Source organism: Natator depressus, chromosome 22 (assembly GCF_965152275.1).
Source record: "Natator depressus isolate rNatDep1 chromosome 22, rNatDep2.hap1, whole genome shotgun sequence".
NCBI lineage: Eukaryota > Metazoa > Chordata > Testudines > Cheloniidae > Natator > Natator depressus.
In genome coordinates, this window is record NC_134255.1 from 3,325,099 (window position 1) to 3,343,468 (window position 18,370).

The 18,370-nt window shown below is 44.7% G+C and overlaps 1 protein-coding gene across 1 annotated transcript in view; it reads right to left on the reverse strand.

The window, feature by feature from the left end:
* Positions 1 to 3,852: 3,852 nt before the first annotated feature.
* Positions 3,853 to 18,370, reverse strand: part of CDON (cell adhesion associated, oncogene regulated) — a 99,292-nt gene continuing 84,774 nt past the window's right edge. The window contains exons 19-20 of the mRNA XM_074936611.1: positions 10,731 to 10,984; positions 3,853 to 8,493 (exon numbers count right to left, since the gene is read on the reverse strand). Coding sequence (XP_074792712.1) covers positions 8,327 to 8,493; positions 10,731 to 10,984 — 421 coding nt within the window. The 3' untranslated portion in view covers positions 3,853 to 8,326. The remainder of the gene's footprint in view (positions 8,494 to 10,730; positions 10,985 to 18,370) is intronic.

The window sequence follows — 18,370 nt, forward strand, 5'->3', positions numbered from 1 at the left end:
TGCATGAGGCAGGGGAGCGTGGAGCTAGAATGCACTATAAATCCCGAGGCATGAGAAGTTCCTAAACTATCTTCAGAAATTCTGCAGCCCTGGCCCAGAATCATTTACCTCTGGCAAGCTGGTGGGAGGTGCCCCATTAGATTGCCATTATCGCCCTTTTTATTTTGTACATACTTTCTAGAGCCAAATGTTCGAGGGCAAATATGAGCTGTGTACATTTAGCATCTTACATTAATGGAAATGGATCTAACTTGATGATCCATTCATGAGATTCTCTGGTTCAGTCCCTTTCCCACTTGATCTTAGCTCATCCCTTCCCCCCTGGAGATATACTTAAGAATGATGTGATATAAACTGGATACTCTTTTATTCGTAAGGAAAAGTTGATATTCTAGGGGACTGAACTCAGAGTCGTTACAATTTTGTGTTATTTGCCGCCCATTCCTTATTTGCAAGTGTCTGAATTAGGCTTTGCTTTGATTCTTGTAACTCTTCTATGATGCCTTAAAGGACATACATGTTCCCTCATCACAAATATCCTGGCTTGTCATAATGCCAACTCTAGCCACAGTTGACAGATTAGTTGTAAGGGTAGAGGATTGTTGGCAAGTAGCCAAGGTGTACATTCCTTGGGCTGCTTTAATATGCTTAAACATGACTTGAACATTTACAGCCAAGTGGGTTTGTGCCTGGCTTTGCGTCTTTATGACTGATAAAGAGGGTTTGGAAGATTTATGTAAAAAGGGGGGGGAAGGGCTTTCTACTTGGTCTGCAACAAAAATTCAGGGCTTGTGCACACTGGAAGACTACGGTGTCTGGTGGACTAATGAAATGATGATACGAAGGTACAAGAGAGTGAATTTTGAGTAACTGGGAGGGAAGGAATGTGAAGTGAAATGCTTTAGAACTCTGCTTTTGTTAAAACCTATCGAACGTCAACACCTAAAGAACACTTGGGAAAGAGTTACAAATTCAGCGTGTCCACCCCTTCAATGAAGACAGGCATACTAGCTCACAATACACAGCGGCTGGCGCTAGGGTTGCCAGGTGTGCGGTTTTCAACCGGCAGGCCAGGTCAAAAAGAGACCGTGGCGGCGCCAGTCAGCGCCGTTGACTGGGCCCTTAAAAGTGTGGTCAGCAGCACAGCGGGGCTAAGGCAGGCTCCCTGCTTGCCCTGACTCTGCATGGCTCCCAGAAGTGGCTGGCATGTCTCTGCAGCCCCTAGGCGCAGGTGTGATCAGGAAAGTTCCGTGCGCTGCCTCCACCCCAAGCTCTGGCTCCACAGCTCCCATTGGCTGGGGACCGCAGCCAATGGGAGCTGCGGTGGCGGTGCCTGCAGGCACGGGCAGTGCGCACAGATGCCTGGTCGCGCCTCCACCTAGGAACCGGACATGCTGGCCGCTTCCAGGAGCCAGGGAGTCTGCTTTAGCCCTGCTGCACTGCCGACTGGGAGCTGCCTGAGGTAAGCGTTGCCTGGCTGGAGTCTGAATCCCCACCCACACCCCAATCCTCTGCCCCAGGCCGGAACCCCCGCCTGCATCCAAACTCCCTCCTGGAGCCTGCACCCAACCCCCTGTCTCAGCCCTGACCCCCCTCCCAGAGTTGCAGTTGCAGTTTTGGTGAATTTTGCATAAAAGATTAGGATTATTTACCCCGAACCTGCACCCCCTCCCACACCCCAATCCCCTGCCCCAGCCCTGAGCCCGCTCCCTCACTCCAAACCCCTCAGCCCCAGCCCAGAGCCCGCTTCTGCACCCCAACCCCCTTCCCCAGGGCTGAGCCCGCTCCTGCACTCCAAATCCCTCACTCCCGGCCCCCTCCCAGAGCCTGCACCCCAAGCTGGAGTCATCACCTCCTCCCACACCCCAAATGCCCCCTTGCCCAGGCCAGAGCCCCCTCCCACACCCTGAACCCCTCATTTATGGCCCCACCCGAGCCCTTACCCCCTCTTTCACCCCAACCCCATGACCCAGCCCAGTGAGTGAGGGTGAGAGTGAGAAAGTGAGTGAGGGTGAGAGTGAGCAATGTAGGGAGGGGCATGGAGTGAGTTGGGGCGAGGCCTCAGAGAAGGGGCGGGAAGGGGCAGGGCATGGAAGAGGGCAAGGGTGTTCAGTTTCATGCGATTAGAAAGTTGGCAACCCTAGCTGGGACTTTTGTACAAGGCTCCTCCAAGCAAAACTAGGTTCTTGTTATTTCTAGAGTTAAAAAACAAACCAACCCCAGATTAACCCATACTTGTAGGCCCTCTTTACCCATCGGACAGACCCAAACCCACACTCCGAGCCCCCTTTGCTAATCACCTTTAAGGAGCTAATGCCACATTGAAGCTGTAGACCGAAGCTGAATATTCTTCAGTTTAGAGACCGTCTTTTGTATGTTTATAAAGCACCAGCAGATCCTGAGTACTGGTAAATACTCCCCATCTTTTATGCAAAATTCACCCAAACTGCAACTGTGTAGGCCAGAAGCAGCACCGCAAAGACCATGACTGGGAATCCCGCTCTCTCCAAGCCTGGAGGAAGAGAGAGGCACTTTAAGATTCACCTTTGGTGTTAGTGTACTGAATAAAAAAAAGCAATGTCTAATATTTTAAAGTCTGGTTTTTAAAAGCTTCTGTGTTCACGGTTTCAGAGCAGCAGCCGTGTTAGTCTGTATTTGCAAAAAGAACAGGAGGACTTGTGGCACCTTAGAGACTAACCCATTTATTTGAGCATAAGCTTTCGTGAGCTACAGCTCACTCACTGTGTGTCTGAAGGGTAAGAAAACTGAGACATTAGTAACATTAACTTCAGTTTAAATAACCCTGTCCCTGAATTAAGCGAAAGTCCCACTCCCACATTACTGACAAGAAAGGGTTGAAATATTCCCCACTGTGGAACACCACAACCATATATAGTCAAAGCTCTGAGGCTTCCTTATGCTGCATGAAAGAACATAAGAACGGCCAGACTGAGTCAGACCAAAGGTCCACGTAGCCCAGTATCCTGTCTTCTGACACTGGCCAATGCCAGGTGCCCCAGAGGGAATGAACAGAACAGGTGATCATCAAGTGATCCATCCCATCACCCGTTCCCAGCTTCTGGCAAACAGGCTAGGGACACCATCCCTTCCCATCCTAGCTAATAGCCATTGATGGACCTATCCTCCATGAACTTACCTAGTTCTCTTTTGAATCCTGTTATAGTCTTGGCCTTCACAACATCCTCTGGCAAGGAGTTCCACAGGTTGGCTGTGTGTTGTGTGAAGAAATACTTCCTTTTGTTTGTTTTAAACCTGCTGTCTATTCACTTCATTTGGTGACCCCTAGTTCTTGTGTTAGGAGAAAACGCTTCCTTATGTACTTTCTCCACACCAGTCATGATTTTATAGAACTTGATCATACCCCCCTTAGTCGTCTCTTTTCCAAGCTGAAAAGTCCCAGTCTTATTAATCTCTCCTCATATGGAAGCCGTTCCATACCCCTAATTATTGTTGCCCTTTTCTGAACCTTTTCCAATTCCAATTGAGATGAGGCGACCACATCTGCACGCAGTATTCAAGAAGTGGGTGTGCCAGGGATTTATATAGAGGCAATAGGATATTTTCTGTCTTATTATCGATCCCTTTCTTAATGATTCCCAAAATTCTGTTCGCTTTTTTTGATTGTCACTGCACACTGAGTGGATGGTTTCAGAGAACGATCCACAGTGACTCCAAGATCTCTTTCTTGAGTGGTAACAGCCAATTTCGACCCCATCATTTTATATGTATAGTTGGGATTACGTTTTCCAATGTGCATTACTTTGCATTTATCAACACTGAATGTCATCTGCTATTTTGTTGCCCAGTCACCCAGTTTTGAGAGATCCCTTTGTAGCTCTTCACAGTCTGTTTGGGACTTAACCATCTTGACTAGTTTTGTATCATCTGCAAATTTTGCCACCTCACTGTTTACCCCTTTTTCCAGATCATTTATTTCTAAGCCATATCAGCGATCCACTCTCTTTTTTAAAAAGTCCATTGGCTTCTTCTAGTCCTTGCCTATGACTTAAAATATTGTTGGCAATTCACTGTTCTTTAGGGTAGGGTAAATTTGGTGAAGCACAATTAACTATGAAACTAGTAAATAATTTGGCCTATATTAAGTAGTGATATAGTTAGTCTGACCTTTTCTCTAGTATCAGTAGCTTTCGGCTAACGAGAATTCACACCACTTGTCGATCCAAGAGCAGACACAATCTAATAAGCATCACTCAAAGCAGCAGCAGCATTCTCTTTAATATTAATCAAACCACCAAAAAAATTCTGCCAAAAACTACATCATTTAAAAATATGTACAATTGCAAAAGAATATTACAACTCTTTTTTTTTTTTTTTTTTTTTTTTTTTTTAAGGAAAATATAGTATATTTTTCTATATGATACAAAAACCATGCATCTTTAAGTTGTTGCTTTCAAAGACCACATAGGTGAAATACAGAAAAACATTTCCCTTGTAATGTTCCCCTGGGCAGTACGACAGCTGAATGACGCTCTCAGATACCGGGAGGATCAAGGAGGGTTGGTTTGTTTGTTTTATACCATAGACCCATATTGAGACACACCGTTACGTAACTAGAGCACGTACCAAGAGGAAAGGTTTGAAACACGATTTTTAAATGGATTGTTTCTGAGAGATCAAGATTTGGCTAGTAAAACCAGGAAGCTTCAGAGGGCCTCAGTGTTTAAAAAACAGGGTAAAAAAGGGAAATGCACATAGGTCTGATGTCAGTGAACCTTTTTAAAAACAAACAAACAAACAAACCCCTAGATTATGTAGTGCCCACAGAAGCAAAGAACTTAACACTGGCTAGAGTCAAGCATAATATAGGCAGTTAATATAAAAGTTTCCTCATCACAGCTCTGCCAATGCATCTCATCCCCCTGGTGCCAAAACCCTTGCCAATGAACCCAGGATTCTAGAGTTTGTGCATCTACTTCCCACATCCCCCTAAGCCCCTGTGCCCTCTAGATTTCAAAGGAAAACAACATTAAAAGCACAAAACCAAGCCAGCTTTAAAGAACAAGGCGGGTTTTCAGAGGGGAAAGGCCTTTCAGCATTTCCTGGGGAGCTGATACTAGCTGAAGTCTAAGGATGGGACTGGACTGATGGGCATGAGCTGGGAATCACAGCATCTATGCAGGATTTGTGTAGAGTTTTGTAATTATGCACCTATAGTTGGGAGAACACATGACCCCTAAAAAGAAAGGCAAACATATATATATTTTTATAAATAAAATACAATAAAAGAAAAACACTTAAAACAGTGTTAATCATTATAAATAAAGCAGTCCATGATGAGACTCTGCTAACATGGCAGATTACAACAATCTCTTCCTTGAGTAGAAACCCCACCCGCAAAATCTGACTCTTTCAAAGCAGTTTATGTCCCAAGGACTCATACGAACCTGCCTTGGTTTCCTGCTCCAAACTACCAAACTCTTACAGCAGAGTTTCCTGGATCTCTCTGTCAAAGCATTTAATATGCTAGTTCTCCTAACAGGCAACTTTCGTAACCTCACGAGATCGGCCATTGCACTCAATAGATCACACTACGACAGGAGTCTGCCTTCCTCGGACGCTAATTAGGTCTCACAAACATGCAGACTAATCCATTAGCACACGCTGTACACCTGGACATCAGGAATAGAGAACTCGTGTCCACATCTGGTGCGGCCCCCTCTCCCATCCACTGAGCAAAAGCAGCATCAACTAGTTTCCCACTGCAATAAACTCTTGCATAGTGACCTAGATCAAACCCAGGAAGTTCTCATTTAAGGGCTGAATTTATAAAATATATAATATACATCCTATATTATATATAACATTTTCACACACTGTATACACGCAGGCCGCATTTGACATTTGTTGCAATAGTTAGAAAAGTACAGAGTCAGTCTTTACGATACACACATCTTACTCAGTGTGGCACCACACGACCTCCGAGTTACAAACACCTCAGGAAGGGAGGTTGTTCGTAACTCTGAACAAAACGTTCTGGTGGTTCTTTCAAAAGTTTACAACTGAACATTGACTTCATGCAGCTTTGAAGCTTTAGCAGGCGGAAGAAAAATACTGCTTTCCCCTTACTGTCTTTCAGGAGAGTATGTTTAATGCAGTACGGTGCAGTATTAGCCTTTTGGGGTCCCTGCTGCTGCTTGATTACGTACTTCCGGTTCCAAATGAGGGGTGCGGTTGACCGGTCAGTTCGTAACTCGGGTGTTTGTAACTCTGAGATGCTACTGTACAGTGCACCTGTAGCCACCTCCTGGTTTCTCCTGCAAGGGGTTTGTGATTCAAATAGGGCAGCTTTACCTCTCTCCCGCCCCTCGGGGTGTTTCTCGCTCTAGCTAGGGAAACATTCATTCCATTAAAAGGAGACTGCACACACGTTGCCTGAGGGTGGCAGTAACAGCGAGTTATGTGCCTCATTCCTTGGGTTACAGGCTCTGATTTTTGGATAGGGTGTTTTACAAGGGAAAGTTTGTTTTATTTACTCTGATTAAATTTGGAAAAAAAGAGCAGTTAACATTGCAACACCTACGTCACGCTCCAGCTGCTACGTCTGAGATACAGGCCGATTTCTTCGTACCCAGCCATTGTCTGAGCTGTGGTTTGTTGGACACCGTCTGCGACAGCACCAGGCTCAATTTTCTAAAGCAACACCTCCGTGCTCTTATTTAACAGGCGAAGAGAGCCTTATTACACGAATGATACATTTTCCCTTTTTCTCAAACCATGGAGTTAAAATACCATTCAGTCCCTGGGAGATCCATGGCAAAGGACTGAACTTTGCCTTTGTAAGCGCAGCAAGCAAGCCGGGCTAAAGTATCACAAAACGTTCCTTACACTTTAGTTTTAATTATTTGTGAAAACGGTGCATCTTGGACGATGATATTTTAGGAACGTGAGCCTCACCACAGATCTGCCTCTGCTAACCAGGGTTATGTTTAGAGATGTGCAACTCCAGCACTGCTGAATATTAGCTTGTGGGGGGATTAGAAAAGTACCAAGCACTGGAGCTTCCACTGTAAATTGAACAGGTCCAATCTGAGGCAATTAAGCTGGAAATTAAGCTAGTGGAATTAGTGGCAAGTATGTACGAATGTGCTGTAGAAACTGAAGCAGTTGGACATTTCAGAGTGAGTTCATTTTGCCCTGCCGGCATTTACTCTTGGTATATCAATCCCCCCTGCTCTGAAGGAAAGGTGCGCATGCATGAGCAGGTTTAAGATGTAAACTGAGAAAATTCAACCCGACTTACCTGCAGCGAAATTTAAAACATGCACAAGAATGAAAAACGATCAGCTAGTAAGAGACAGTTACATACTCACTGCCAATAACTCTTCTGAATGTAGCAGGCTTTTTTGGTTGAGAGCCTTTAACAATAACGAATATGTTCAGAGCAATCACTATGTGCTAACGAGCTTGGATAAACAATGCTCAGACTCTAGGCTGTTCACAAATTATTCATGTAGATTATTCCTTATGTATATTATATAGCTGATCCCACAAGTTATATGGAACACTTTCTGTTCCCTATTTAGATGACTAATACTTTTAAAAACAACAAATAGTGACCTTCCAGTAAGAATGTTCAGATAAATCATTCCTGCTAGAAGGCATGACAGTTTTGGGAATTATGAAATTCTCTGAACACTAGGGATTTTCCAATACTTGGAGATAACTCAAAATATGATAAGTAGTATCCAGCTGAATGCTGGGCTCAGGTTCCCAAATCAGATGTAGACCTATTCGACCAGCTGGATCATTCGTATAAACAGATTGGCTGGGGTCCATTATCAAATCTCTTTCCATTAAGAGAGCCTGAAACAGCAGCATTTGAGCGTAGTCAGAGAAATTAGCTGTAAAAATATTGCAACAAATGCCAGTGACACGGCAGCTCTGTAGGGTGGCTATAATCTGCTATGAACTTCAGAACCACTCGGGTCGGATCCACTCTAAGAAGTCTGCATACTAAACATTTATGCTCCTCTGCAGAAGTGCTTCTCATGCTGGCAATATCCATGGAAAACACACTATATATTTCCCATCGTTGTTCTTTATATTATTACAAAACTTTATACATAACCAGGCTAATTCCACAGGGTGTGGAAAAAACAAAGGAATTTCTCAAGGCATAAATAATATAAAAAGGCAACCATTTTAAACAAGATACATTCATGACACTACTACAAAAAAATAAATAGTGACTCTCTCTGTTAGAATTAACACCCCTCTGTCAGTCCTTGTCAGTGACTCTGCTGTGCAGTTACTGGCTTTAAGTGGGAAAATGGCTGCTGCTTCTTCAGCTTTCCTGCATCTGGAGCGGCCGAAGGTCCCCGGAGCTGTTTAAAGTGACACCAGGCGAATTCCATCCTGATTTTTCATTACAGTCCTTTGAAACAGGCTGCAGAATAAGAGGACTCCAGCTCAAAATATGATCTGATGTTTCTGAATGTGCACAGATGTCACCTGCAAACCAAGAGCAGTTTATATTAGCATGAAATCTCTCCTCGCCCCTTCACTATTTCAGCATACTTGCCCCACCAGTCTCCAAACGCAGACTCGTGAACTGGGGAAACCTTTGCTTTCCACTAAAAGTGAAAATTAGTTTGGACGCTGTACAGTGTTAAACCCTAGCAGGAATTGCTAATTTCCTAGGGCATTTCTCATGATACATTTCCCTGTTCTCTAGGCCTTTTAATAATGTACTTCCAGTTATCACTAGATTTAGTGATCAGATTGTGGGTAGCAGCTTTGCTTCCTTGGGAGATTATGGGGAAAGCCCTAGTTTCAAACGGCAAGCTGCCTCACTGATCTAATTAAAACATACAAATACATTATGACCCTAAGAACCTCTCAATGCCAAATGGTTCACAGTTGTGTAACAGGAACTCATAAGAGGCCTGACAAACTCATCACTCCTAGCACACCATTTTTATGATATTTATCCATAAATGAGGTTGTGAGGTTTCTAAGAAAAATATTATGTCATACTGAACCTCATAATCGTTGCCTGATGTACGCATGGATATTTAAGGAGCTGTGTACATGTACTGAAAATATAGGTTTTAAAGTCTGTCTCCAACCAAAGAGAAAAAAAAGTTTCTTCCAGACAGGGAGTAAGATGTGTATCTCTCTGTCAAATGTAAATTAAGTAGTGTTAGGCAACACAATGAAAGACCCATTTACATACAGGATCAACAGGAAAAGAACAGAGGAAAAAAAACCAAGTAATGGGGGCGGGGGGGGGGAGATTCTGCTGTCTCTAAGGTCAGTGACCAATAGGGATGTAAGTAGAAGGCAAGGAGACTCCCCTTTATCCTACACCTGAGGAAGTAAAGGGACAGCGTGTTTACATTCATGCAAATGGGATCTCAACCAGGCTTGGCCGAAACGCTGCGAAAGACATCTGGGGCCAGACAAACGTTCTTAGACAGAAGGTTAGACTGTTAACCCGTTTTCTAGAGATTTAACTTACCAGTGGTGCGGGAACACTTTGAATAGTGGGGGAGCTGAAAGCCAGCCCCCTTACCTCTGTCCGCTCCTCCTCCCCCGCCCCCAGAGCCAGTAGGCCGGGACCTGGGGATCCAGCAGGCGGGCAGCAGAGCCCCAGCTAAAATCTTGGGGTGCTGCAGCATCCCTCCTCCCCCTAGTTGCCGCACCTGTGCGTGTTATGATTTTGTTTTATATATAACCCTTCTATTACCATTATCCTTACTCACTGTGTCTTACATCTTAATCTTTGATAATAAACTTATGATTGTTTTCACTATAAATATATCTCAGTGCTTTGATGTTACATATGAGCTGATCCTGACTTGAATCCTACAAGCTGGTGCATATACCATTCCCATGGAGATAGCTAACCTGATAATTCTGTGAGCATTCAGTGTCTAAGGGACTGAACACTACAGGAGAATGCTTCAAAGGAACTTGGGGACTGGGGTGCACTTACTGTTAACCTGCACAAAAAAGGAAGGGCTGCCATAGCCCAGTGGAGATTGTTTCACAGAAGAAGAAAAGGCAAAATGATTGGGTGGGAAGGAACTGCCAGGACCCTTGATCCCTTGTCTTTACCCCCTATGAACAACATGTTGATCCAACCTGTCTTTTCAGCTGGGAAGCTCAAAATCTCTCTCTCTCTTTGGGGCCAGCCAGGAGCTATAAAGGAATGTGTGATGCTTTCAGCTCTTGCCGCCCAAAAGAACAAGACAGTTTATTCCTAAATTCCAGTTTCCCCATTTGGTGCATCCCCTAGCTAACTCTGAATTAACTCCACTTCCTGCAGGTACCTGGGCTTTCCCTAGAGGTCTCATATACGTAATTACCCAGCCTGATTCTTCTTAGAATATGAGATCTGATAAGAGCAACGCCTAAGGTGGTACTGGCCAAGATTATTAAAAAAAATAGCATTCAAAATAAATCAGTCATCACATCATCTGGAGTAGGTGTACTGGAGGGGGGGGGGGGGTTCCATTTAGAACACTCATCATTTAGGGCATGTACCTGGAAGGCATTTTAATATATCTTCACTTCCATTGTCTTCAGGGGGAGCTGCAAGCTGATCAACACCTTGCAGACTCTGGCTTTCCATTCCCGAGACTAATTGCTAGTTTCTGCGTAGTCAGATTAAGCACCCTACAGCTGTTGTACAATAAGCACGCAGTTTGGAAGCCAAGATTTATTCTCCCCCAATTTTGGCATACCTTCTGGGTAATCTATGTTAATCTGGTTCATATTTTCCTGGCAGCAAGAACGCTGAGTAGATGGCTGCTCCACTTTCTCCTTGCTGTCTTCCTCCATCTCGACGCTGCGTTCCGGGACCGTGGAGGCTAAACACATGGCTACCATCACGTGGTTCAGCGGTTTCATCTCTAAACTGTCCTGCTGATAAGGTGCTACGAGGGGCACCACGGGCAGCGTGCTGCTGCTAAAAGTGCCATTGGTTTTGGTGAAACACCTGTGAATTTAAACCAAAATGAAGAATCACTCACGGAGTCCTGATCTCTCCAGATTCTTTGTTCTAGCAACTACAAGGGATTGAAGAAGTTTTTGAATACTTCATCAAGTAGATCTCAAATATTGAATACAGTAAATATAGTAGAGCTGGTGGATTAAATTACATTTATTCTGTCAGATAAATTCAGACTTTTTTGGGGAAAATATATTCACCATTAAATACTTGGTTGCCCAGCTCACCAGATGGCTGAAAAACGTTCAGAGAATCATTTATTTAGCATTTTTTCCATCTATTGTCAATTAAGTGACTTGCGAACACATTCCTTCATTTGGTCAGCTTTGTAATGCAGATTTTAAAAGCCACGACACAGTTTAAGTTACGAATCCAACGAACCAATCGAGCAGCTCATGTTAAAAACAGGCTTTGCTAAGCTAGTTAATGTGAACAGAGGAACGACATACAACCCACTGCAGCACTTTAAGTGTAAAAACTTACTATTTTTGGTATAAATTGAAAAGTTACTATATCAAAGACACTCATTCTGGACTCAAACTGAAGGCAAGCTGGGAAATCAATCTTGACAGCTGAGCTACTTAACCTTTAAACAGAAAGAAGTTTACAGCAGAAGCCCTTTATAGATATATGCCTAGCATTATCTCATCCTAAATCGTGAAAATGCCAAGTATGTTGTAGTTCAAGTCCTGGGCACAGCAGTGCTAGCAGCTTCATTTGTAACAGCCACGTTCAATGTGAAAGCCCAGGACAGACCACTCCAGTATGACTCCATAGGTACAGGTAATTGTTACACAGCTCAAACGTTCATATTTAGAAGAGTCAGATGAACTGGAATTCTCTGAAACAAGCTGTATGAGCTGTAAGAAGGGGGCAGCCTTTGTTCCGCAATCTAGCATGGAGAGTGACATACAGCAAGTCTATCACATTGCAGAAAAATTACAACAATTATTTCACCAGAACCTCACTACCTGTCATTCACTTTCACCACACCCTGGCAGTCAACAGAAACTTACTTATTCTGCAGGATTCACTTACTAAGGACACAAACCCTGGATTGCGACACCACAACTCATCAACAAGCAGCAGGAGCAGGCTGATTACAAAGAAGAGCCTATCTGTTTACACACAATTACCTTGGTCATAGCAACGTTTGGAAGTGCTCATGAGAGTCAGACAGGGTTCTCAAATATTACACAGATTATCCAGCGATATGCCAAATGGATACAGCTCAGAACAATTTCTACTGCCAAATCTAAATGCACAACCCTTCCTGCTATAGGCACCATGCGCAGAACTATCCCATCTCATTTTAGATCCTTGTATAGCACCAGTCACCATGCTGATCACACAGCGCCATTCTGAGCTGGCACCAGTCACTAAACACAGTTCCAACAGGATCTGAAACACGTTTAACAGATTTATAGCACAATGTATTTAACATGATAAAATATCCTTTTGCTGATGGAAAGAAATCAATCCGGAAAAAAGTTAAAGAGTACTTATTTCTAAACACGAGAGCATATTTATGCCACCAAAATAAACCACTCATACATACTTGAAAGACCTAGCACATATGCAAGTGGAAGAGTGCGTTTCGCAATGCTGGACTACCAAATCACATCTGAGCTCAATAAGGAATTGCTGCGATGGTAACGCTTTACAAACGAGTGTATGAAATACAACTTGGAGAACCACTAGGCTGTGCTGTGTGAAACCGCGCTCATTCAGTCGCTGTGTTACTTATTTGGTAGTGAAAAAGAAAAAAAGAACAAAAGCTTAGTTTGAGTGCCTCAGACCGAAATCATTTATTTCCACTTGTGTTAAATTAAAAATATAAATAAACTAAGGGCTTAGTGTATTCTGCCACACACAAATCTGAACGGTTTGTGTGAGAACTTACTACACACGTCACTGTGCTCAAAATAACAGAAGAGGCCCATTTTACCACCTGCAAAGCAGGAAAATTACTCAAGGTTTATTCAGGCCGCATTCTAACGAGTGAAGTATTCTTCATGTCCCTCTATGAGGACGAGCTTTTCTGGGTATGCAGAGTCACCATCGTGTAGTGCATTGTATAGGAGAGTGCCATTGGGAGAAGTCAGTATGTTATTTGAAGTCAGAACTGTCTTATTACCAAGTTTCTTTTGGCACTGGGAAATGCAAGATGTTCTCACCCTTTTTTCTTAAATGCCTGTGTCAGCCTGGACAGCTTGCCTGTGAGAACTGGCTACAGGTTTGTGTGTTATTTGGCATTCCATAAACTGCTGAACTTTCAGTATTCAGAGCCGATTGTGTGCATTAGGAAGTTCAATGCCTATTTTGAGACATCTGCATCTCGTTAACAGAACCCATGCTGTTCTAGTTTTTCAAGAGCATGCAATTCAGAAGAGTTAAACGGGTCGGTCACTCCGGCATTTGATTGTTAGACTGCAAGGGAAGATGGAAGACTATTACATAAGCTATTTTGGGAGACACTGACAGCATATCTGCATTCAGAAGCCCCCCCACTGACAGGTAACTAATCCTTTAGCATGAAAGTTAACAGAATTCACCTTCTATTTAAAGGGAAGAAAATATATTCAAATTCATAGTTTCTATGTGAAGAGCTTCTATGCAAGGTAACTGCTAAAGTTGCCCTATTTAGATTCCCCCAAAGTATTTCGATCAGGTCATTCTGATTAGCACAAAGATCATATTTAAGGGGATTCTATCTAAAACAATTCAGAGATTGAGCCTGAGGTTCTAGGCGACTGTAATTCTGGTTTTAAACATGGTCACCTTATGTACAAAACCTCAGAACCATAAACTCGTAGGACTAGAAGGGACCTTGAGAGGGCATCTAGTCCTGTCCCCTGCACTCATGGCAGGACTAAGCATTATCTAGACCAGTGGTCCCCAACCTTTCTGTGGGAATAGCATATTGCCGTGGTGGGTGCCGGACACCCTGCCGCTGAAATGCCGCCGACGAGCGCGGCCGCCTTAGAACCGGACGCCGAAATGCCAAGCGTCACCGCCGAAACGGCAACGCTTCTCGGTGGCATTTTGGCGGGCGGTTCTAAGGCGGCCATGCTCGTTGGCAGCATTTCGGCGGCAGGGTGTCCTGTGGGTGCACAAAAATGCCCCAGCGGGCGCCATGGCACCCACGGGCACTGCATTGGGGACGACTGATCTAGACCATCCCTGACAGGTGTTTGTCTAACCTGCTCTTAAAAATCTCCAATGATGGAAATTCCACCACCTCCCTGGGCAATTTTTTATTCTAGTGCTTACTCGGGTCTCTCACATGAAACCAATGCGAAGACCAGACTTGCTGGAAAAAAACCAGAATCAAGATAATTACTCTTCCAGGGCCCAAAAACCAAGGAATGTAGCAGTCATGGGGAGATGAAATGGACAATTTGGAGCAGGTCAAAACATGGACTTTGGAGTAAGAATCTGTCCTCGTAGGTATCCCTGGAAGTGGAGTGAAGCAGCCCCATGGGATGAACTCCCCTCCCAAATGTTCCTATGACAATAGCAACACGAAGTGCCAGGGCACGGCAACTTCCATTTTCTGTCCATCACCTCACATTAAAACAGTCTCCGAGTACTTATGATTCCAAGAACAGAAATACCACAAAAGCCACTGCAGAACTCAAATGCAATACATCTGGTCTTCAAACAAATCCATTCATTAGTTGACATTTCTTTCCACAGAGGTTTTGACTAGAATCCCTTTTATTAAAAATAAACAATTCCTTTAGTGAAACCCATTTTAAATGTTTGTTTTTGCATGTTTAGGGGCTCTTCTTTTGAAACACGTGTTCAACATCATTCCTGGTATAATGGCATTGGCTGGAGTGGAGTTTTAGTAAATTAATTTGGCTCATTAAATTTAAATCCAATGGTCCATATTAAAACTCTGATTAAAACTAGTTATTACATCTCCAACACAGAGCACATATGAATGATAGTATAAAATCTGTCCAGTGGAAAATGCATTTCAAATCAAATCTCAATGCTAAAAAGCCAAAACCAACCCATGACCTGATTTATAGACCCGACTTCTTAGTAACTTACATTACAAATTGACTGAATACTGCTTTGCTAGTCCATGTAGAGTTTATGTGCTGCTAATGAATCTGACCACAAAATACAAATATTGCCCTGGTGTGGGACACAAAGAAGGGTTAGAGAGAAGCAGCCCTACCTGGGTTGAACCTGCAGACAAAATATCTTGCCTACATGTGCCTGCTGTATATAATAGAAATATAGACCATTTAAAAAAAAAAGTGTACCCATTTTAAAAGTTCCCGAGAGCCTTTCACTGGGAAAACTGACACAAACTGCAGTCTCATTGGCCTTGTCCACACTAGAGAAATGAGTATTCATAGTTCAACTGTCAGCAATGGTTCCTCTGCACCAGTGGTAGCAGCAGTGTAAGTATTAGTGTAGACAGAAATGCAGGTGTTTTCACCACTGTATCATGAAAGCCTGCTTAGAGAGGGCCATTGCTGGAAATACTGGGACTTGTTTAGCTGATAGAGACGTACCACAAGCAACACACTTTGGCACTGATCAAAAAAACAAGCAGAAACTGAACAGCCATTTGGTTAAGTACACAGAAACCCACCAGACAGGAGCACTCAAAGGCACGTGCATCAGGTTCTTTAGTGACGGAGAAATGCAAATGGACTATAATCCTTACTATAGCATGAAGAATTATGCTTATCTACAGGTGAACAGTGCAGAACAGAGGTCAAATCTGATCCAAGACACAAATTTCAAATCTCACTATTAGTGTGGCTAAGAACCAGTGATGAGCTGCCAAAATCTTAACAACCGGTTCCCTATAAAAAGTTCTGATTTAAGGGGTGTGCCCAAGTATGTATTTTTGGTACCAACAGGGTTACCATACGTCCGTATTTTCCCAGATGGCGATTTAAGAACCAAAAAGCCTGACCTGTCCGGGAAAACACAGATGTGTGGTAACCCTGCCGAAAGTTCTTTTTTAAAAAGATGGGCCTGAGTTAGAAATGAGCTCCGTTTCACATGTGTGGGGCCCCGCCACGCCCTGGGGGTGTGCTAGGGGGACCAGATGTCCTGATTTTATTAGGGACAGTCCCAATTTTGGAGTCTTTTTCTTATATAGGCTCCTATTACCTCCCACCCCGTCCTGATTTTTCACACTTGCTGTCTGGTCACCCTAGGGTGTGCACATGTGTGGGTCCCAGCTGCTCCCTGCCCCCCTCATTGAAGCAGGTGTGCAGGGTTACTGCCCTGGGAACTGCAGGGCACCAGTGAATGTGGGGCCAGCTGCAGACAGGGGTCTGGGGCAGGGCTAGCTGGAGGCAGGGGGTGCAGGGCTGGCTGCGGGCAGGGCAGGGGGTGGCTGGAGACAGGAGGGTGCGGGGCTGGCTGGAGGTAGGGGGGTGCGGGGCTGGCTGGAGGTAGGGGCTGGCTACAGGCAGGGCAGGGGGGTGCAGGGCTGGCTGGAGACAAGGCTCGCTGCGGGCAGGGCAGGGGGTGCGGCAGAGGCTGGCTGCGGGCGGGAGTGGCTGGAGACGGGCTGGCTGTGGGCAGGGCGGGGGTGCGTGTGGCAGGGGTTGGCTGGAGGCAGGGCAGGGGCTGTGGCAGGGGCTGGCTGCAGGCAAGGGGTGTGGGGGTGACTGGAGGCAGGGCAGGGGGTGCGGCAGGGGGTGCAACTAAATCATCCCAGCCAGGGCTTTGTCAAGCTGGGCCTTAAAAAGCTCTAAGCACGGGAGATTCCACCACCTCCCTAGGTAACCCATTCTGGTGCTTCACCACCCTCCTAGTGAAACAGTGTTTCCTAATATCCAACCTACACCTCCCCCACCGCAACTTGAGACCATTACTCCTTGTTCTGTCATCTGCTACCACTGAGAACAGTCTAGATCCATCCTCTTTGGAACCCCCCTTCAGGTAGTTGAAGGCTGCTATCAAAGCCTCCCTCACTCTTCTCTTCTGCAAACTAAATAACCCCAGTTCCCTCAGCCTCTCCTTGTAAGACATGTGCCCCAGCCCCCGAATCATTTTCGTTGCCCTCCGCTGGACTCTCTCCAATTTGTCCACATCCATTCTGTAGTGGGGGGACCAAAACTGGACACAATACTCCAGGTGTGGCCTCACCAGTGCCGAACAGAGGGGAATAATCACGTCCCTTGATTTGCTGGCAATGCTCCTACTAATGCAGCCCAATATGCCATTGGCTGGCTGCCAACTAGACATCGAGCCGTTGATCACTACCCCTTGAGCCCGACAATCTAGCCAGCTTTCTCTCTACCATATAGTCCATTCATCCAATCCATACTACTTTAACTTGCTGGCAAGGATAGTGTGGGAGACTGTATAAAAAGCTTTGTTAAAGGCAAGATATATCACATCCACTGATTTCCCTGTATCCACAGAGCCAGTTATCTCATCATAGAAGGCAATCAGGTTGGTCAGGCATGACTTGCCCTTGGTGAATCCATGTTGACTGTTGCCGATCACCTTCCTCTCCTCCAAGTGCTTCAAAATGGATTCCTTGAGGACCTGCTACATGATTTTGCTGGGGACAAGGTTGATGGCAAAAGCTCTTTAATCAATTTCTAACCACACAGTCTAAGGGGCAGTTCTCTTTCCTGAGGACAGCTTTTGGCTTTGTGACAGATATGGCAATTTCCTGCAATATCCTTGAAAAAACCTAACTGAATTAAATTTAGGTATCTGTGGAGTCCATAGTATGAAATGAAAACAATACATAGCTGCTATTAGCAAATATCCCCAATAGCCAGAGATGGGACACTAGATGGGGAGGGCTCCGAGTTATTACAGAAAATTCTTTCCCAGGTGTCTGGTGGGGGGGAGGGGAAGGGTGGGGTCTTGCCCACATGCTCTGGGTCTAACTGATCATTTGGGGTTGGGGTTGGAAGGACTTTTCCCCCAGGTAACACTGGCAAAGACCCTGAGGGCTTTGGCCTCCTCTGCAGCATGGGACACAGGTCACTTGCTGGTTTGAGCTAGAGTAAATGGTGGATTCTTCGTAACTTGAAGACTTTAAATCAAGATTTGAGGATGTCAGTATCTCAGCCAGAAGTGATGGGTCTATTACAGGAGTGGGTGGGGGAGGTTCTGTGGCCTGCAATGTGCAGGACGTTGACTAGATGATCATGGTGGTCCCTTCTGGCCTTAAAGTCTATTAGTCTATGCAGTATTGTGGGCCAGAATTTTATGTAACATCTCTCAGGGGGGAAAAGGATGTGAACCCAGGAAGTGTTATGGCAATCATGCTGTTTGTAAGCTTTTGCATTTAAAGCAAAGCACAGACTCTGTCCTGTTTAGGCAGTCTAGCTTGCTGTGGATATCACAGTGTAGGCAGAGATCTGTGCA